At 41.6% G+C, this 22,800-nt stretch overlaps 1 protein-coding gene across 1 annotated transcript in view; it reads left to right on the plus strand.

The window, feature by feature from the left end:
* Positions 1–22,800, plus strand: part of LOC105452618 (discoidin domain-containing receptor 2-like) — a 76,528-nt gene that overhangs the window by 43,334 nt on the left and 10,394 nt on the right. Inside the window, exons 7-13 of the mRNA XM_011693893.1 lie at positions 383–590; positions 3,945–4,100; positions 6,813–6,988; positions 15,456–15,579; positions 16,830–16,981; positions 18,052–18,365; positions 21,296–21,487. Of these exons, the coding sequence (XP_011692195.1) occupies positions 383–590; positions 3,945–4,100; positions 6,813–6,988; positions 15,456–15,579; positions 16,830–16,981; positions 18,052–18,365; positions 21,296–21,487 (1,322 nt within the window). The remainder of the gene's footprint in view (positions 1–382; positions 591–3,944; positions 4,101–6,812; positions 6,989–15,455; positions 15,580–16,829; positions 16,982–18,051; positions 18,366–21,295; positions 21,488–22,800) is intronic.

Here is a 22,800-nt window from a genome sequence, read left to right on the forward strand (position 1 = left end):
CGCGCCCCCGTTGCGTCATGCCGTCTGTTCGCGAGCTTAGTATACCTTCATCCGATAGCGGGATTTCTCAATGTCGTGCTCTCTCGCCGAATTATTTCCATCCGCGCGGCTTATCTCTCTAAAAACGAATTACGAGCATGGCGTACTTCCACGGCTACTGTATAACAATACTTCATATATACGTCCGATCTAATTCGACTTTACGAGCGATATGAACGTTCGTCTTACGACATCCTCGGAGCGAAGAAGCGATACGATCACGCGCGACTGTTTCCACCTCATTCCGGGGCGTCGTCCAATCCGCCTGATTCCATTCCCGTAAAGGTGCTCGCTGCACGTACTATATACACTGCACGTGAAATCTCTGTGCTCTGCCCCGCAGGTTTTCTCGTACGCGAAGGTCTACCTCGGCACAGGTGGCAACCAGTTTACCGGCGAACCTGTCCATTTCTCTTACATACCCGATCAGGTGCTCGAGCAGGCGCGCGAGGTCACCATAAAGCTGCACTCGCGCGCCGGCCGCTTCCTGAAGTTGCAGCTCTACTTCGCCGCGCGGTGGATCATGCTCAGCGAGGTAATCTTCGAATCAGGTAAGCGAAAGATCGATTTTCACCGTTTTCCCCACCTCTCCGTGCCGTCCCACGCGCGCGCACAGTCGAAATTTATCTCCTGGCTGTTACTTTCGGTAACACTCGCGCGCGTGTTCCCCTATAGCGTCGCGTCGGAACGATCGAGAGTAATAGCGAAGCTAAAGCATCGTCTGGAGGATTCGCCCTTTAACCCCCCTCCCCCCTCCCCCTCCTCCTTTAACCTTCCTCGCATTTATAGACGCACTTTTAGTTAAACGGAAGATCAAAGTAGGCGGTCCAGAAAATTGAAATCTATAGAACTAGAACAGTTTCGAAGCGCGTCTTATCACGGGCGCGCGATTCGACGCGATTTCCAATTTTAAGTGACATACTTTCGTCGAAGATATGAACACGGTAATACTGCAGGTGGTATAGAAAGAAAATCGTCCCGAAGAGAAAAATTATTCCGACGGTATAGCGTATAGTTTCAAGAAAAATGTGCGCGATAGATACGTACAACTATAAAACTGATATAAGATAAACACGTTTTGCACAGAGTCTCGCCGATTTGGAGAATATGGACATAAAAAAGTGCTTAATAGAAACCAATATCGATTGAGGAAGTACATAACAAGAAGAAATACTTAAGAAACGCCATGGAAATGAAAACCGAAACTTTACTTTTTTATTATTCAACTATTATTATTCAATACATGTGAATACAGTTTTGCTGCTTATAAATTTAAGAATAAACTTCTTTTTTTTATTATTTTCTTTTTATTTTATTTTTTTATTATTTACTTCTTTCCTTTATAGAGCTTAACAAAATAAGTATAATGTGCTCTCTAAAGGAAAATATCTTTCGCAGTTACATATATTTACCGTCGGAATTGCGCGGACAATAGTATCGTATTCCAAACAAAAAGACAGAGTGTGAAACATTTAAAGTTTCTGAAATCGTTTAGTCCTACGTTGTGTTGTTTGCTCGACTTTAAAGCACCGCGGAAAGCAAAAAGCAGAAGTATCCACGGCACGTTGTGCGAATGAGAGCACGTGGTCGCGGACCGGAAACGAAACTTACTTGCCATACACATACACACACACACACACACACACACATTCGAATATATACTCTCAAAAAGTTTTGTCTCGAAAAGCCGGAATGTTGCACGAGCTAGACGAGCGAAGCCGTCGTTAATCATTCTCTCAGTGCGCTGTGTTCTTTCCTTTCACGAGAAAGATAACTTCGGCAGCGTAACGTTGAAGCGAGTGATTTTCTTTGTCACCATATCAAACGGTACATAAAACTTGCACGTTTTTTGAAAATTGAAATTCTTTTTTAAAACGTACAATGTAATATTTCTTTCGGTAAATTTCTAATATGCGTTATGTATGTTTATTGTGCAACAATGTGTTGTCAATATTTTCCGAAGTAGAATATCTTCTTTACGAATTCACGGGCAAGAACGCGTATGTAAAAGTTAGCATGTGTGAAGTTAGCACTCCAACAATAAAATTCCATATCGTTCTGATTAGAGTTCCTGCTTTATTTTGAAGAGACGAAGAGTTTCCTTATAGTTTATAACAAGCCGCTCAAAACTATTCGATCGTAAATTTTGATAAGAAGTTAGCAATCCATTTTTTAAATTTAAATTAAAAATTGTTATTAAGTAGAACTCTTGTTATAAAAACTATATAGGGAACTCTTCGTCTCTTCAAAATGAAGCGGCAACTCTAATCAGAACTATGGGATTTTATTGTTGGGGTGCTTTACACACACGACAAGAACAATGTATTGATTACTAATTGTTCTCAATATATGACACTTTTCTATTCATTGCTGTTCTCAAAACAATAGTTTTGTTTGCTCGGATAGAAAATAACTCGAATCCCTATATAGATCGAGGGTAATCCATACGCGGAAAATATCACGGAGCAAGAAATATTAATGTATAACAGCGATGCTATCGAGAAACGCTCTGAATTAGAATTGTATAAGAAACTTTATTAAACATTTATGAGTTTGTAAAGCTATTACGACTACTACACTACAGCTTATTTAAGAGAGCCTTTAAGTTCTTTAAATACAAACGCAAACAGTTAGAATCAAAACTGTAATCTCTTCTGTTTGCTATAACTTTTAGGAGCAAAAAAGAGTTTGTAAACTCTTTCTAGGAATTAAAAGCGCGTTTCTCATCGCAATGCGATGTCGCTTGGACAATGCAGTATTTCGTAGCACCGTGAGACTGGTGTTCCCGATATAGTGTTCCGAGTTTGGTCAACAAGGTCGATCCTGCGGTTCCGCAGCGGCAAAACGCAACTGTTACGGCAACTTATCCAATGACTAGCTTAATCCAACAACGGCGGTATCGTATATCGATCACCAATATTTCTTTTAATCTGTCTCAAACGATCCGAGACGGAACTTAGGCTGCCGGTCTCTGCAGGTAATGCAAGCTTTCGAAAGTTCCATGTCGCTTCGTTGCACCGGGCCGACCGCGGGAGTGGGTATGTCGTTAATCATTCGACGTACTCCGGTGCTCCCCGTCCTCGACTGCGAGCGATAAGTTGGACCGACCGGCCCAGAGGCGACCAATGTTCCTCGTCACCTGTATACCACATAACTCGTATTCACGTCGCACAAACGCTTCGTTGAGCCGCGTCATCGATACGAAAATATATATCGTCCCCTCCCTCCCCCATCCGTCCGCCTGTTCACCCCTTTGGCACCGGCATCGAGTTTTCCACCGAGCGAACCGCATCGCGCGAAAGCTGCGACGAGAGTCGGCAGTTCGCGGCCCATTTCGATTAATTTTCCTTTTTATAAATCGCGCGTACGAATCGCGTCTAACTGCTCGAAAATTGGAATATTTTCTGGTGTCCATTAGTCGATAAACTGCCGCGGCACTAATTTTCAGTTTGCCTAACGGGAAATTCCAGCTGCGTGTGACACGAATTAAATTCTGGTCGCGATATTTGTTCGTTTTCAAACGATCGATGTCGTAGAAAACTATTCCGCATACAAATGAAATTCTATGTCCATATACCGTGGCCACAAAGGACATTTGCACAATCCGATGAAATTGTCGAAAGAAAATGCATGACATTTAACTCATTTTCGAGGCATGTTTCTCTCTGTACTGATTTCTCTCTGTACGATGCCAAAAACCAGATTCGTTTCTAATAACTAGCATATCAGTCATGTATTATCAATGATGTTACAGCGTAAAATTTATCAAGTTATTAATTAATTCAATTAGTCCCAACAATGCTTTTCTCACTGTACGATACGTATAGACGTTTTTTTTGCGCCTGAATATTTAATACGACGCTTGACGAGGGTGGATTTCATTAGTTCTAATCCTGAATGCACAGTTATCTCCGAATGGAACAATACCGAGGACGAGGAGGCGAAGAACAAGAGCGCCATTGTACTGGCGACCGGCAGCCCCTATCAAAATAACGAGGGTCCACTGCAGAGAGACGAAGTGAAGGCTACTTTTAATAAGGAGGAAAGCAAAGATAACACCTGTAAGTCTACCGTCCGATTTTTCCATTGTTACTCCGGTAAGCTACGTTCATAATTTTCCGCGTAATTGACGCTCTTTTCACCGAGCTTTTTTCTCTTGTCAAGTTTTATAACAATGAACTCGATATATCACGAAAGAATTGTATGTCGGAAAAAAGGATCATTACGCGAAGATCGCTAGCGATTTACTAATATAGAAAAATGGTAATTTGAATATTCACATAATATGCACTCACATCGTGAAGAGATTTCATAAACGAATACAAAGTTGACTAGTTTTTTAACGATATTATTAAAAATTTAATGAATTTAATGAAAAAAATCGAAAAAAAGATTAAGTATAGCTATAATAAAAACAAATGCAGACGAATTCACATTTAAAATATAAAAACACATTAATAAGTTTAGCTTATAAAAACGAATACAGATGAACTCACATTTGAAATATTTAAAAATGTGAAATAAAGATAATAAGGAATCTAATTATATATATATATTACATGCAGATAATTTACATTTTTTCTGACATTCGGCACGACTCTAATCATAATTATAATTGAAAAGGCAATAACTTGCATCTTCAGCGAAATCCTCTTTCTGATACGCGACGTCCTTACACCGCAATTAATGGAAAAACGGTGACGACGGGGCTGGGGAAACCCCGTGAGATCGAAAGAACTGCGCGAAAAAGTACATCGAGTAGTCCCGGGGACGTCCTCGATTACCTGCAAAAGAAACGTCACGGAAGAAAAAGAGCGGTCGCTTTTGTCCCTTGGCCGCGTCGAGTTTGTTAACCAATAGAACGACTGCCCTTTTTTTTTTATTCTCACAAAAGCCGCGCAATTAACCTGATTAATTCTTTAACTTTCTCTTTGACTAAGACAGCGAGACGCGGCATCGAGACACCGTTAAAAAGATCAAGATTCCTTAACGAAACTTTTAATGCTAATTGATTTCGATATTCTAGAAGATGGGCGACGAACTAATTTGTGTTTTCTACGCTCCGCGACTCGCACTATGCATAGCGCAAAATTTTTCAATCGCACAGCAACGATGCCGGAATTGCTGAAATTTCTTCATAACTGCTGCCAGGTTCGAGCTCGCGTGCTCGTCCAATGTATGTTTGTATTTGTATACATTGCTTGCGAACTGATGCTCTTTGCGTGTCCGCTTGTTAAATTCGCCCAAGGTAAAGCGCAAGAAAGCGGGACGAGGTATTTATGTTTTCTCGCTTGAAGCGCGACGTATACCTAATACTCATTACGTATTACACCGCGCAGAAAGGTACGAATGGAGCGCCAACGCGGGTAATAATCTGCGAAGTAATGGAACAAATGTTCAACGATATACTGGGAGGAATAACATTATGCTTTCTTGTCGGTGTTCTATGACATTGTGTCAAAATTGGTTTTACGAAAGAAACCAATTTTGAGACTGAAATGTTGAAAACTAAAAAAAAGCGTAGAGCGAGATGAAATTTTTTGTCGCAGATATATCTTTATCCGGAAAATTAAAGTCTCGTTTTTCTGATATTTTTATTTGAAGGAAAGATGAGGAAGGGAAGAATTTATTAGAGTTTATCAAAGAAAGTTTATAACTCGTAATTAGTTTTGATGTCTGTGCGTGAATTACGTTTTCTCTTATAAAGAAATATTGAGATAAATGTTTCCTTTCTCGCTAATGGATAATTAATTTTTTTTATTTATTGATCGATTGACTTTGATATCCGTTCCGAAGAAAAGTCAAATATACAGATACTATTTAATGTTTTGATATCATTTGATAATATCGAAACTCTGAACATAAACGTGCCAATCGTGTTTGATTAAGAAAAAAATCTTATTAGATGGTTTTCCTGTCCGCGTTTATTGATTTATAAAATACTCAAGCGTTGATCAGGCCGTTGCGGTGGACTACGAAAGCCATCAGCGGATATTGTTTTTGTTCAGCCGGGCACTGATCAACCGTGATCTAGTTACGAGCTTCGTGATGAACGCAATCATCATTATCGTTCCATCGTACATTATGCGAGGTTACCTCGGCGGTATTATCTACGGTGATAGGTCGTGTTGCTTGATGCATCAAGCGTCATGGGCGGATGAATTCGCTATCACGTACACGCGCGGTTCAGCTGTCTGTAGCTGCCTCGAAATATTATTAATGGAAAATTCTTTTGTTATCAGAATAGCTGTCGTTACCATTGATCGATATTTCACTTGCTTGATTCGAAATGACAGCCGCGATTATTTAAATAAAAGTTTGTCAATTGTAACAAGACGAAATGAGACTGATTATTTTCAATTAATGAAAGACTTTATTTGAGAAGAACTCAACTGGAAAACTGTGTGTTTTTTTAAACAGAAAATGCAATTACTAGAGCTACTAGAAAATTTAGCAAAATGAGACATGAAAAATAACAAAAGGAAAAGAGCACCGAAAAAGATTCCATTAAATAATTGCTTAAACGCTGGAGATCGGCTTCGAATCCTTAGGAATTACGATCGATGTCGCGATTAATTAATGTAAATTATCTGTAGAGCGCAGTCTAAGCCAGTGACAATGTGCAAGATCACTGAGCTTGCAGTGTAACCGTTAATCGTTGAGCTAATCGATTCCCTCCGTATCCCCGACATGACGGGTGCATCTGTTTACTACATATACATACATCCAATCGTTTATATATATATATATATGTAGACACCCTCCCTTCTCAGTTCCAGATAAGAGCAAGGAGCCGGAATCGAGGCAGTTCGTCGGTTTAGTTATCGGCATCCTGACGACCGTAATTGTAATGCTGCTCGCGGCGATCATGTTCATCTTCTATAGGAACCGTAGGCTCAAAGCTGCTCTCGCACCGTCAAACTTCTACGATCAACAGGGTGATCTCAAGGTTATTATAAACTGCCGCATAATTAAGCACCGCCGTAATATTAAGTCATTATAGATTGTCTATGTATTCAATGTATATATAAACCTCTAGAACTTATTCAAGTAAAATCAATTTCTCTTAAATCATGTAAAATACAAGTAAATTTATTGTATCACGGGAGAGATGACTTTGTAATACGGCGTTTCTTTTTATCTAGCATGGTACAATCTGTTAGTGTTTTATCGATATTTTAAAATAATAAATATAACAAAAAAAACTATTTTTTACATTAGACACACGAAAATTGAGACTAGTCAAAGAGTAGATAGCGCGCAGCGATGCGAATTATCGCGATACTAATAATTTGGTAAATGACAAGACGATTTTGTTCTCCGGTCGCAATTTTTCTTTGCCTAACTCCCGACCTAGTTTAATACCGAAGTCTCGCCTCTGGCTCTAATAAACCGAACAGGTACATCTATTTACTCTGCGCTTCCAGGTCACTTTACGGCGCTTTTGAGCAATCGCGCAAAACAGCTTATACCTACCCATTACGTACATCGGTTTAGGTACGAGCGCGCGCGTAACTAGAGGAGAAAATACGGCGATCAAATATTTTCCTTTTAAGGCGAGGACGCAAACGAGATCGTGCTAGGACGATTAAAAGAACGCTCCGCGAGATTGTTCGTTATGCCCTCTTATCCGTGAAGCCTTTTACATTCGTCCGGCCGAGCTTCACACGACCGTGGAATTTGTACGCGTTAATTGCTTCGCGTAGTCATAACGATAATTACGATAATTACGTGAAAAGAAAAGCTCGTGGGGATAATTAGTAAGCGGCTTGATTACGACGATAGGCGAATTATATGCGCGCGACAGACGTCGTAATTCTTCCCTCCCCCCCCCCTCCACCACCATTACAATAGAATGCTTAGGAACAAATAGGAAAAATAATAAGGAGAAATATCTTGTAATGCACGTGCAGACGACGCTATTTTTCTCTGACGTCGCATTCCATCGTAGCGGAAGAACCCGCTGGAAACGTTTTCCGGCGAAAGAGACGTCTCGCACCTCGTTCTAACGCGGAATGTCTAACTTTGTCGTAAATTCCACTCCGACTCCTGTCCTACGGAACAACAAGAATTATTAACGTCGCTGCGTTTACCGCCCTCTCCCAGGGTGGACAGTTTGCACGACTTTCACGATGTATGGTCTATAACGTTAAACCCGGCTCTTTAGTAATGCGCAATGGTGACTCGCTCCATGAAATCGGTTTTCTTTTATAAAGTGGAAAATTAATCAATCAATTTATCAAATCTCTCACGCTCGCTCGAGATAACATCGTGAAGAAGAACGTTCGCAGGGGGAAAACTGCGAGGAGAGAAAAGTCGAGGGTGGTAGCGCACACGCGTAGCCTTTCATTACTTGATTAGCTGTTATCTAAGTATACGAAATCAGACCAACGATTTGTGATGGTTAGCGCGCAGGGTAACAAGGTAAGAAGTGAATTCTGCAGTAAGTAATCTCTATAGATAAAAGTGCCGTTGGATGAGAGGCGAGAAAATAAGGACGGAGGAATAAAACGTTAGAGGAGAATTGAGCATGTTACGCAAAAAGTTAATACTTGCGACTTGGAGCAGAGCGAAGAAAGTGAGGCTGAACGGAGAAAAAGAAGGAACTCTGAGAACTTCGCGTATGTTTACCAAGCCACTGTTGTTCTAACCGGATTAATAGCAAAGTGAAGTTCGTTCGTAGAAATGGACAGCGCTTTCCCATCCTTTTTCGCGGGATATAGCGGAAGACAGTAATTAACGACTTGCTGAACGATGAGAAATAATGAGTGCCAGACAGTTGAGCTTGCAAACCCTTGAAGCTTTCCTAACTTAACTGTTTGCACGGACGGAGGCAACTGGAGAAACGTACGGAGCGACAGTCGACAATTAATAACGACGCTAACAACCTATCGAAATAAATTGAAGAGCCGCGATGGCGACATTAGCTATCAGGGTGACTAATTAGTCACTCGGAATATTTCATTCGGCTCATTATTAATTGTGATAAATGAGGCGAAAGAAAGTTCTAGGAATCCAAGGAGCGCTACCAAACTGTCCTCTATTACTACGCGAGAGAGTTTACAATTTGAAAATAATAATTTAAATGATAATTTATATCGCACACTTTCGATATATACGCGGGAGTAAACATAATATTCATATATTCAGCAAATATGTGCGGTGCGGAATTAATTAATCGCGTTCGATCAATTTTGCTTGTAAATACGAAAGAGAGCACAAAACACGTTTACGTAATATTTTTAATTTGCTTGGCGAAGCCTCGAGCGCGAACGTGCACGAAGTCTCTTTCTCTCCTTCCCCCCCCCCCCTTTCCATCCTACCTTTACCATACATCACTCAAGATATATTCTTCGACAACCCAATATCTTCCACGGCTAAGTTTTTACCAGCCGCCGAAGAAGTGCACCCGGTAGTCGAGCTGACTCCACTTAATTAAAAGAGCTGCCGGGATGGCCGTATTGCCATCCGCCGCGCCATCGTCGTCGTCGTCGAGAAGACGTGCGTTATCTTCGTCGTTCACTCGCCGTTAAGCGGCGTCATATACACTCCAAACGCCTTCTTCTCCTTGCCCATCTTCACCGGGCCCTCCTCATCCGCCTGCTCCACGTTCCCGACATTAGCCACCTGCTACTTGTCCCGTCTTGAAGTCTCCGCGCGAGCCACCCTCCCCGTTTTGCCCCCTCTCCGCGAAATGACCCTATTGCCCTTCGTGCAACCTGCGACCCACGTCGGATCTCCAGAGAATGGCAGATTATGTCTGCCAGGTAGAAACCGCTGTCAATTTATCGAGCAATACGGGTCGGGAGGAACAACTCAGTTTCCGCTTGTCCTCACTTCGCTCGCGTACACACCTGATTCAATCCGACGAGATGTTGAGCCGAGATATAACGTGCTCAGCCCAGTGCTGAAAACACCGACGTTTTTCTCCCGCGAACTGCCGTTAATTAAATAGACGGCAAATTTATTTCAGCATAATTATTCATTGCCAGCTCTCGTTGGTTAAATACCGTATTACCGTCTACCGGTGCTCAATTAATTAATCTGCCTATGACTGCAGGCTACAACTTATTAATCATCTGCAGCTCATTGTTATCGATCGATTTTGTGCTTGAAGATCTTCGCGCAAAGCGTCTTTATTTGTCGAATTTTGGTGCGTTCGAACATCCATTCCGTCGTAGAATTTATCTTATCTCTTCCCTCTCTCTCTCTCTCTCTCTCTCTCTCTCTCTCTCTCTCTCTCTCTCTTCCTCTCTCTCTCTCTCCTTCTATCCGGCGTAGTCAGGAAGACCATTTATAGGACACAAGACCCCGACAATTTATCGAGCAACATGAACTATGAAAACTAAACTTTGTTTCGTGGATGACACCATATCGATCTGTCTGATCCCATTTAGAACGAATATGATGGAGGACTCGCTTTTTTTTGACACGCCAACTCCATCGGTCTGCTTTAAAGCGTCGGAGGGAAACTCCGTGGGATAGTATATCGCTTAAAGCCCCGCGAAGTGTTGTGCTTTTTTTCCCCTCCCTCCTCCCCTCTTATCCGGGAATTTACGATGCAGCAAATTCTTGTTCCAGATTTCATTGCGCGGTATTATTTAATTTACGTAAACGCGTCCATCCACGCGTTACAGGTCAAGCTATTCTTCAGCAATTAGCAAATCAAATTATATTGAATTATCTACATATCAGTGCGTTGCAATAAATAAACCCGTTTACGACATTGCCTTAAGGGCACGTGCGTGAATCATATTGCGTTATGCGCAAAACGTATCGGACAAACAATAACAGACACGCGCGTGATTTTATTCAATCCATAGAATTTATTATTATCGAATGTGGCACAGCTCTCTGACTGTGATGCAGCTCTGCGAACGTGCATTCACGTATGTGTATTTCGTGTATGATGTGTATGTGCGTGTGTGTGCGTGTGTGCGTGTGTGCGTGTGTACGTGTGTCGTGCGTGTGTGTGTGTGTGTGTGTGTGTGTGTGTGTGTGTGTGTGTGTGTGTGTGTGTGTGTGTGTGTGTGTGTGTGTGTGTGTGTGTGTGTGTGTGTGTGTGTGTGTGCGTGTGTGTGCGTGTGTTGTGTGTGTGTGTACGTGTGTGTACGTGTGTGTGTATTTGTATTTGTGCGAAAAGAGCGCGACGGGTAGGAGCTAGAGGAAGGACTTTGCACAAAAGTAAGTGGTAATGCGATTACCGGGTTTAACTCGTGGGAAGGGGAGGGGTGAAGGGGAGGGCAATACGAGAGACAGTCGACTGAAAACAGATTATTTTAATTTAAAGCAACAAACTCTCTGATTTTCGTGCGCTGTAATCCTAACCGCGAGTATGGAATGTATGTACGTGTGTGTGTGTGTGTGTGTGTGTGCGCGCGCTGCGCACGGTTCCACAGTTTGAAAAATTATCTGTTAAATTGTTGAAAAAGACTGACGACGCGTTTAATCAAAAGTCAAAAAAAAAGGGACAAGAAACGGCTCTTTTGTGTAGACATTTCAGAATTGTCGTAAATTTATTTGAAAGTTTAAAAAGCGCGTTGCTGCAAGTTGAAAATGCTAAAACTCTTTGGGTATAATAATTATAACAATATCCACACACACACACACACACACACACACACACACACACACACACACACACACACACACACACACACACACACAAGGGGCATGGAAACGCGTTTTGCAACAACAGAATATGCCAAAGTAGAAAGAAGACGGGAATGCGTTAATTAAAAGCAGGTCAGTGACGTGAAAAATTAATAAAAAAACATGAAACAAGTGAAATGCGCGGGAGACACTTTTCGGACAGAGTTGGGAAATGTGCAAACAGCTGGGGCGGGTCGCGCAGCCTTTGCGGAAAAGAGGCGAAGATGTACTCATGGTAATGAAAATGGCAAAAAGCACTCCGGTGCTAATTAATGGAGGATCGTTTTGTGCTCGAAATCTTTTCGCCTGGCACTTCACGGATTTTGTCGGAAGGATGGGGGGGGGAGAGGAGGAAGGGTAACCTGTTTTAGGATTTCGATTCTCGTTTCCGTCTCTACGCCCAGCACCGCTCCTTTCGCATCCACTGTTTGTATTTCCGGCGGCTGCATTAACATTTTTCTCAGATTAGCATGGCTCGCAAACGAATGTAAAAAAAAAAGTAGCACAAATAGCGAGCACCGTTGCGTATAAATATAAATACATAAAATGTATTACGCGCATCAGAAAATTTCAGTTTTCAGCAGTTTGTTATACGCACCTTTTTTTGCGTGATAAAATTTTGCATTTTTTTAAACGTGTACCTACGCGTATCGCACAGATCACGTGTGTGTATGTGTGTGATAGAACGAATAAGGCACAAGCGTTGTTTTTCTTCTCCTGAAATCAGCTTTCACATTTCGTGTCATGCGCGTAAAAGGAGGAAATTGACAGGAATCGGTACATGTAAATTATCCACGATAATAATCCACTCAATTCAAACGCACCTTTAATTTAGCCGCCTCGTTAAGAGATTATTCGATGCTATCGTTTGCCGATCTCGTAATCGCGGTTAAACTCGATATGCGATTAGTATGCGGGCAAACACGCAATATCTCTAAACAAATACGCCACTTCGATAAATCCCGCGAAACGTGTGCACGTAAGCTCTCTCGCTGCACACCTATAGCGCCCGTAATTTATTTCACCAGACGGATACTCCACTCCGAATACCAAACTTATAAAGAAAAGATATCGTCTCCCTGCCCTTTCTCGACGTCAGAACGATGCCGGACTGATACTGATAAAACCGTTCCACGGTCAAACGTGTTCGGAAAGGAATCGCGGATACATGGATTCGTGGGGTCCTTTTGTACGCCCGATTGATATACCTACCACACGTGAAAGGAGAAGGCGCTGTATTATTTCGCGTGGTCGGGTCGACAATGCACGGAGAGATTCTGTGCGCGAATCGCAAAGTCAATAAAAATCTATCTTCCTAAATAGCTTGACCTTCTCTTCGTAATCTCTTATCGTAATGATCATTAATATATCATTATACGATCTTGAAAAATTTTCTGAGCGCCATTTAAATATACGTAGCTTGTGCTTTTAAAAATACTATACAGCCGTGAGCTCTGTACAAATGTGTTTTCTTGAGTTTGGTTAAATTAGATAATATGGAAAAAAAAACAATGAATAAATTATCCGATACCAAGCTGTTTTATTTTTGGAAACGTTATTTTCTATCATTAAAAATAAGCGAGTTATTTCAGGCTGTTCTAGATATCGCCAGCTTGTTAACGATGGCTTTCATAACTTTGTGTATTAATAATTCTTAATAGTTGCCTGTCGCGTCTCTCTTCTCCCTTGTTGGACACGTGTGACGTACAAACAAGATCTCACGCTAGACCGACGATTCAGAAATAAACTTTTCATTATCCCGTTAATGTCAAGAGTCGCGCAACAGTTTTCAATCGCGCATTCACGTCTATATAATTAAAATATCGATCCAGACCACAATTACCGCGTTAGCAGCTACGATTTTACATTTGAACTGAACCCCTTTTGCCGTATCAGGAATCACGTCGCTGTTATGCGATTTGCGGACTATTTGCACGACGATAAGCAAGGCCGTTCCGTAAACTGGATTGCTATCTCTTGGTCAACAATAATACTTCCAAACCGCCATCGCAGGCGTCGCGACCGTTTCGGCGTCCGATCAGCGAGGAGAACGAGCTGTCGACATCGCTTTGAATGCCCGACCATAAGAGCGTGGGAAGTCGCGACAGGACTTCAGATAGCTCTAATGGAGAAAGAGATGTTAGATGGTTAAGGCCGTCGCGGCAGGAAGCGAGCCCTCGTGGTAGAAACGCGAGCGATCGGGAAAGATAGAAGCGGCGGGGATGGTGTGTAACATCCCGGCGTGCATGTGTGCACGTGTGTATGTATACGCCGGCGAGACAGTGCAAAAGAGGGCGAGAGTAGTGAGATTCGCGTAGAATCCCGATGGTTAAGTGGTTATCTTATCTTAACGGCCGCGCCGCAGCATCTCACCAGTCTGGCACCCTCTAACGCTCCCTAAACGGAAATTAACACCCGCCCCTACGTCCTCGCAAGTCAGCCTCGGCACTCACGGCCTCGAGCAACGCAAAAATCAATGGATATTATATCGCGAGTCACACAGCGCGCGCGCACACACACACACACACACACACACACACATACGGCATGCCTGTGTCGTGTTCCTACGATCCCTCGCGAGTTGTCTTATCGTGCAAAGAAAAGTGACGAGGAGCCGCGACGTAAACACCTCCTCCTTCCCCCCCTCCCCCCTCTCTCCCGCCCGACGTCGGCGGCACCCTAGATTGTTTGTTATAATAAAACTGCTAATTTCCTGGAGGTGGCATGTCAGGCTCGATCGTCCAGACCCTCGTGTACTTTCGCACGGTTTGCGAAGCAAGATAAAGGCGTCGGGGAGGAAGTGACGCGAGATAAGAGCTTTACGGGTGGGCACCCGCGCGGTTTTACCGTCGCATTTTAGATGAAAGCGCGCCGCCATGACGAATCCCGTTAATGGAGAAACGCAAATGCAACTTACGGGCGGCGAGAACACGTTGTCGTTAATACCGATGTCGTGGTTTCTGCATAGAGATACTTGAGACGTGCCGAGTCTTCGTTGCATTCGATCTATCTCCCTTTAACCATTCTCTCGCCTGGCCGTAAAACCGAATTTCTTATGCGAAAACCTGATATATCAATATATCAAGCTATAATAGAAAGAGATTTTGTTCTTATCTGCAAACTAACCTGCTTCACATTATACTGGCTGCCTTCCTGAGATAAAATTAACGTATTGCAGACGAGAGCTATTCATGGAGAAGGTACATTAGCGATTTTTAGAATTAACACGAGAAATGAGGAACAAGAAAACCCGTATAATATTTAAATTTAAATTATCTCGAAACGAACGACATAGTGGCGCAGGAGGAGGGGGAGGGGAATAAGTTTATGGAACTTCGTGAATGGCAAGGGAGCCATTCCGAAATTATTCCTTCTATCGGTAACGAAAACAAGCTTGCGCTACCTTCCACGGGTCTCTCCACGATAGCGTGTGCCGAGTGCCGTAAAATAAAATTACGCAATCGGCAATACATAACAAGTCAGTAGGCCAACGGGGTTTTCGCCGCTTCGGCACACAATAACCAGGCGCGCCCACGCCAACCCCCGTCGGGGGATCCTCCCCCTCCCCCCCTCGCGCTGTGTCTCCTCGTTTCGTCGGCTATGAATATTCTGGAGGAAAGTGAGAGAGCAGGAAGGCCGCGAGGGAGAGATGGAAAATAGGAGAGGATAACCGACGGTGTATCGCTTTTACCGCGCGATATACACGGTCGGCGTGTGCATAAATGTCAGGCGCATTAATGATAACGCTCGATATTCGGCCACAGGTCTCCGTGCCGGAGGAGGGCGAGGACAAGGGACCAATTTGCCCCCCGCTTCCGGCGCAGTACCATCCAGCCACCTACAGCACGACGACGCCGCAATTACACAAAACCGTCACGGATTACACCGGTTGGTACCAACGTTAAAAGTCATGCGCTCAAGCATTTCCGTTCGCGTCGATCCCAGCTCGGGATCGTTATTTGGTTCACTTTCAACCGGGATTACGGTAGTTAAAGTATTGATAAAACGCTGCACGAATACGCACAAGTGCCCAAAGATTTCTTTTAATTCTAATTGTTGCAAGAGTTCGATTGTTTCCTTAAAACGCAACCGTTGCAACTTGTATCGAACCGATGTTCTTTCGAATGCTGAAACGTTCAACTTTTAAAATCCGCTAATTTCGTCAGTAATGCAAACGTTTCCATTTTTGTTCTTTCCTTTTATTACTTTTTTTTATTATTATATTTTTTAGTATTTCTCTGTGTTTACTTTTAATTTTTATACAAGTTCTTATTTCTTCCTCTATCATACTTTCGATCCATTTCATCGATAATTTGCCGTTATAAATGTCTTTTAAGAAGTTAATTTATTGTCTTCAAACAACGACGATATCAAAAGTTGATCGGCATTCCCGGTTACGTTCAATTTTATCAAAGACGTTTCCATTTCCGTATTCACTGACTTCGCCCCGTCTCGACATGGATAGTTTCGTGTTATCGCGGGAATTCTAACAGGCTGTCCCGAGTGACGGTCAAGCCCGAGGTTTCGAATCTCTGCGCCTGGTTTTGCCGCGGCCGCACGACGTAGTTGGAATAGTCGACAAACTATTCCGTTGCGTCTCGTAGTTGGCACAGCTTGCTGGACACAGCGGGAGCCGCAGTCCGCAGAGAGACTGTTTGTCGCGTCGCGCGACCTTGTTTAATCGAATTAGACTGAGGTCTTTGATTAATTAACTATCGGAAACAGCACGCTGTGACTCATCGACAGGTCGCACTAATTTTGCGAGTCCGCAAATGTCACAATTACGCCGTTGCCGCACCGGCGAGCCTGCGCAAGACGAACGTTGGTATATATAGGAAATGGCAATATCGTAATAAATTGAAATAGACATTCTCTTTCTCGTCGCCTCCGAGTTTCCGGAAGAACTTCATTCGCTGCAGCGCCGGATGACGTTGGAGTTTCGCGGCGCTGCACGGAGTTCTCGTTAAAAAATGGTAACGATCCCCCGAAACTTGGAAACTCGTAGACGCGCCGAGAGAAACGGGAAGGTGTTGCAGGCGGCAATTCCTCTCGTCGACGACCAGCCGTGATTATATATTTTTTTAACTTTGTCGAATTTCTTGATTCTTTTCCGCTCTCGCGCCGTGCCGCTCGGACAGGGATCAACGAGGTGCAGCCGGTTATTCCGCTCCTGCTTAACTCGACGATCAATCTTGCCAGGCCAATTCCGGCGGTCCAAGAATATCCGTCTAACCCGCCGCCCATACCGCCCCCGCCGGAAAAGTATTACGCCAGTACGGAGATCTGTAAGGTGAGTCGCAAAAATGTACGGTAGACATGCGATCCGCGCACGATTAAGCCCTCCTCTAGCATTAACGCGGGGTACTTCGAGCGCTGAAACTGTGTCAAACGCCACCCGTCTCGTGACCGTCGGATCTCCGTCACGATCGCCGAAAGGGAGGCAACCTTGTAAAACCGGCCACTGGGGCTTATGTAAATCGAGCGAGGTTAATTCGAATATTATACCGCTTGACTTTTCAATTTTCGCTTTCTACGCTCTGAGATAGTTCCAATATACATGTAATATCTCCGCTACCGCGCAACGTGAAATTGTTTCAAGAAATATTGCTCACACAAGTATCGAGTAAAGTATATGTACCTTTTTTTTTCATGAAGATTACTTAAAGCCACTATATATTATTGATAAATAATCTCTTTACAATACTGAAATATTTCTATTTGTAAACCTATAATAATTATATGCAGAATAAAAAATATTTTTTGACGTATCATCGTATTGTGCATATCGACTCCGACTTAATCTCGTTTTCAACCGGAGTTGTTTTCTCTATACAATATGCACGACGCAAAATACTTCATCCTGTGAATTATGAGGATTAATGACCGAAAAACGAGGAAACAACGGGGCACTATCAATCATAACTACCGCGAAGAAAACATCTTTCGTGGGCATACACAGATTATAGAGCGATAATGTAAAGGGCGTGGTTATTGATTACAGTAGTTCTATCACGGGAAGCGTACATGTGTATTTCTGTTTGATTACATTATCAGATTTGATTAATTTACGAGGGAAGCAGAATTGTATTGAAAAAGGTCCATCATGATTATGAATCGATATTATCTTTTATTTAAATATTTATCAAAGTATATTTTCCTTCATGTGAAAAGGAAGAAATATTTATTTCATTCATATCGCGATATTATACTTCTTCCATATTTTTCAAATGATTTCGTTCAGCGACTAAAAATATAAATATTTACTTACAACTATTTGCTTCGACATATTCACATTGATATTACACTATATTAATTCGAGAAGACCTAATTTTGAATTCGCGCATGTGTGTGCCATCACAGAGTCCTCTACCACCACTGCCACCCTCGCCGACAGCAAGTACGCCACCGCCAATGAGTGCGAAAGCCTCCAGCAGTATAACCAGCTACAGTCCGGAGGATATGCTCACGGAGGAAGAGGAGGAAATGCCCGAGTGTGTCCTTGATTTTCCACGAGAAAAACTCAACATTGTTGAAAACCTCGGCTGCGGATACTTCGGCGATGTTCATCTCTGCGAGGTCGACAGGTTTCCTGGGTACGATGAGGTCTTCAGAAATACCTCCAGCGATCTAGTTATTGTTAAATCCTTAAAACCAGGATCTTCTGACGCTCTTAGGTAAGAGTCCCATGTGTCAATTTCTTTCCACTTATATGAAAATAAGATACGAATATTAAATACTTTATCTTTTAAGGAGAACAATCGGCTCTTGAGAATTGAAAAACATCAATCGCAAATGATAATTGACACATTCTAAAATTTTTAATTTGATATATTATTTATTTTTTAATGAAAAATTTTATTTTTTTATTTTATTCTTGATAAACATCTTGAAAGATAATATTTAATATAACGTTATGCGATAGCGTGAAATTTCGCATTGATTGAATTTTTCTCGATTTACATAAATGTATATAATAACAAGTTCTGGATATTGAATATTTTATTTTTTTAAAGAGAATAATTGTTTCTTCAGCAATTGAAAAACATCAGCTGCAGTCGCAAATAATAAGTGATTCTAGAATTTTTATTTAATATCGTATATATATTATTTATTTTATAATGAAAAATTCTGTCTTTTTATATATTCTGCTCTTGTATCCTGTTAAATATTTTGACATAATAATATTTAATATTTAATATTAACGTTATACGATAGCGTGAAATTTCCGTCCATTGAATTTTAGCAATCACTGTCAATATTGCATCGACGTATTAATTAAATCACTTGGCATTTGGATAATGCGGAAAGAGTTAAAGTATAATACACGGACTTTTGGACAAACCATATATTTTGTATACGAAGCTTTGGAGCCTCGGGAGAGATAACTGCTCTTACGGCAAATAAAAGCGGAAAGCGAAAGCAATACGTATATACGAGGAGGATAGAAAATTATTCCAATAGATTATAGAGTGCCGCGCTAACGGCGTAATTCAATAACGCGGCGCAAAGTGATTCCGAATGTAATGACACGCTACGCGCATTAAGTAGATGCGGCCGGATAATGCGGAAGGGCTTTAAGCGATCGATGATTGGCATGTAATCGAATAACTTGTCCGTGCTCGCACGCGCATGTCCGCGTCAATATAATTTTTCATAATGCGACGGAGAGGGTTCTCCCGCCTTTAGAAAATTGGAAACGTAAAAGTACTATTCTGTATTCAAAGCGCCTTTCTGCGGGGGCCGGTGCAATTCAGCGATCGGCAATATGAAATATTCGTCAATAAACTTGTTTATCCTGAATGTTATTTATGTTTCCCAATTTTCGAAATCCCCGTCCCCGCCGCGGGCGCGTCTAAATCCACCATTACGACCTACTTAGCGAATCAGCGCGTATGCGCTGTACGTGCCCCCATCCCGGGCTTTTTCAGTGAAATATTTGAAAATCACTAACCACTGATTACAGAAGAACGATACTCGCGCAATATGTTTAATTGGATAATATTGTATGAAGAAAATAATTATTCCACGCGCTCTATAATGAATATATAAAATACAATGAATAAAAATTACAAATTGCAGCGAGTATAATACCTCGTATTACGCGTCGTACGTAATTACGTGTAATACGCAATATACCGCACGCGATCCGATTCGTCTCGAAACGGATTTGTTTCTATAAGGGACACACTTCAGAAAAATCTAGAATCCACGCGTGAACGAAGGTACTCGCAGCTCACAACCATGAGCACTAGATCAGCCAATAAAAGACATCCTTTTATTGCATTCGCGATGCCGCTATAACAACGTTTTGTTCGTCGGACGATTGCGATTTTCCCTCGGAATAGGCCGATAGAGATAGGTACGGGCAGCGGAGCGCGTCGTGCCGGATTCACTGGCCCGACGACGCGCTGTCGTCGCAGTAGCGAAAGGATGATCCCCCCGCAGACAGGATCACGGATGGCATTGTCTGCAAAACACATTTTGCCGGGGCTGGGAAAAGCCCCGCGAAACCCGTGTTGTCGCGCGAAATGGATGCAACTCATGTTAGAGCGCAATCGTTCTCGGTGGCCTTTATTCTTTTCCACGCTCTTCTTTCCGTTGGCTACAGCATTCCGAAAAAAGTCTATCAATCCAATCTGCCTGATAGATTTTCGTTTTTTGATCCTATTACATCTCGTCGTCTGACGATTGAATTTCCCCGATGCAAAAAGGAATTTTATTTTCCGCGTTGACATTTTCAATTAAGTAATTTTATGTCGCGCGTTATACACACGCGTATTCTATATGGAAAAGATATACTGATGGTTTTTAAAATATTTCCCAAAAATTAATATGATGTATAAAGCACAGTGACCGACCAAATGCGTATCTCATCAACGAAACTCAATATTATAATACATCGCATTTATTTGAAATATATTCGTGTTTACTTCTCTAAATGAAAGCGCGCTCGACTATGCAAATGCGTTCAAGTCAATAAAAATGCAAATTTTTTTTATAATTTCGCAGATATCATGGAATTACTAAAAATTATCTTGTGCCGTAATGTCTATAAAATGGTCACTTTTTACGGTCAGAAAATTGTTTATTCAGCTATAAAATAATAAATTGGCTCGTTAATCGCTACTATAATTTTCCATTGAGATGATAAAATGAGGAGATGATTTTATGTTAAAAAAAAAAATTCAAAGGGATATAGGTTTCTATTTTCAGTCTATTGAGTCCTTGTCGAAGCTATTCGGCGGTTTATATTATGTTCTGCATCTCACCGAAATTTACTCACATGTGTAGCACAATAGTCGCGGTCTTTATTCGCGGTTGTCCTTATTCGTGACTCGCGCTATAATCCTGTGGGTAAAAGTTTCTCTGTTACCCTTGGCACTTTTGTATCGCTTTTCCCGCTCGCTCCCTTCCCGTCCCACTGTTCTTTCTTTCTCGCGAGACAACGAAAACTTCTGAGAGACAAGCGAGCGATACCGAAACGGAATATCTGCATTATATACCTCGAGTGTATATATCCACGTCCGTATTCAATACTCACGGCCGTGGTACCGCGGGCACCTATAAAGATATTACTTCCGGATGCTCTCCATGTGTTTTCCAGGATAGAATTTCAACAGGAGGCAAAGAGACTGGTACGACTCGCCGATCGAAATGTCGCGCGGCTACTCGGTGCCAGCCTCGAGAACGATCCCATGTGCATCGTATTGGAAAACGGCGAGTACGGGGATTTGAATCAATATCTGCAGAGTCACATCGCCGAAACTTCGAACCTGCACACGGCCAAGACACTTAGGTATGATAAACACGATACTTTTCTTTACTTAAAACTTTAATTTCCGCTATTTAATTGTATATTGTTAATTTTTAACCTTCTGCCCGGAATATCGGTCATTATGACTGCTAAGGTTCAAGTTTTCAGATATATATTTTTCGTTATTTGATTGTTTACTAGAATGGAAGACTGATGGAACGTAACTTATTCACAATTTTGTTCTTAACGTTTTTGAGATATATTCAATTTGTTTGTTGTTTTTTTTTTTTACTCAAATTGTGTTCCGAATTATCCCATTCCAAATGATCAAAGATCAAAAATTGGGTGTTCCGGGTAGAGGGTTAAGCATTTAAGCGCGAAGATCATGTGTGCATAATATTCTATGTAAAATTTATATATATATATTTATATATATAAATATAAATAAATAAATAAATAAATAAATAAATAAATAAATAAATAAATAAATAAAATATATATATATTTATTTATTTATTTATTGATGATATATCGGTGATCATTGCACATCACACTTTAGATGTTAACGTGTGCTTTAAATCGAGGGGTACTACTTCATTACAGTCCTTGGTCATTGATAAATACGCGCCATTACGTTTTTAAGAGATCGTTGGGGAATTCGATTCACACATAGCCGGCGCGGTACATTGACGAAAAATGCATATGTATCCCGGACATGGTCGTTATTCGAGTAATTAACATAATTTAATGAACACAAATTTGATACTACGGCCGCGGAATAATTTGTAACATCGGTACCATCGTATCATTTTAAAAGCGATACATTATCGATGTCCGCTTTAATGCACACTGCCAATCGGCATTGCGACACTCGAAGTAAATAACATATCATCCGAAATAGATACGCAATTATGTGATCATCACCATTTTGACATAAAATCAATGAACCATATTTTGATGTGCCCCAAATTTCACGTTGATACGCGATCGCCGTACTTCCGCGTAAGTTGTTGCGTCTATATTATATAGGCGCATCACTTTTTCACGTTTTATCGACAGATAATAAATCCATTTAATTAAAACTAATAAAATAAATCTACTTAATTAATTAACAACGCGAATTGATACGCGATTTTGTGTCTATTAATTGACTAAATCCATTTAAAGTAACAAAAATATCAAGATTGTCGTGTCGTCACATTACATAATTATTAAGTGGTTTATCGAGATTTCTGACGCGAGAAGCTGCTACAATATCACACGAAAACGTCAAACGTACGAAAAGTAATTCCCGTGTGCGAAATGATTACCTTTTACGTTGTTATAAATGCACGATGATAGGCATTCGAGCAATA

This window comes from Wasmannia auropunctata, unplaced genomic scaffold, assembly GCF_000956235.1.
Source record: "Wasmannia auropunctata unplaced genomic scaffold, wasmannia.A_1.0 LD336027.1, whole genome shotgun sequence".
In the NCBI taxonomy this organism is placed as follows: Eukaryota; Metazoa; Arthropoda; class Insecta; order Hymenoptera; family Formicidae; genus Wasmannia; species Wasmannia auropunctata.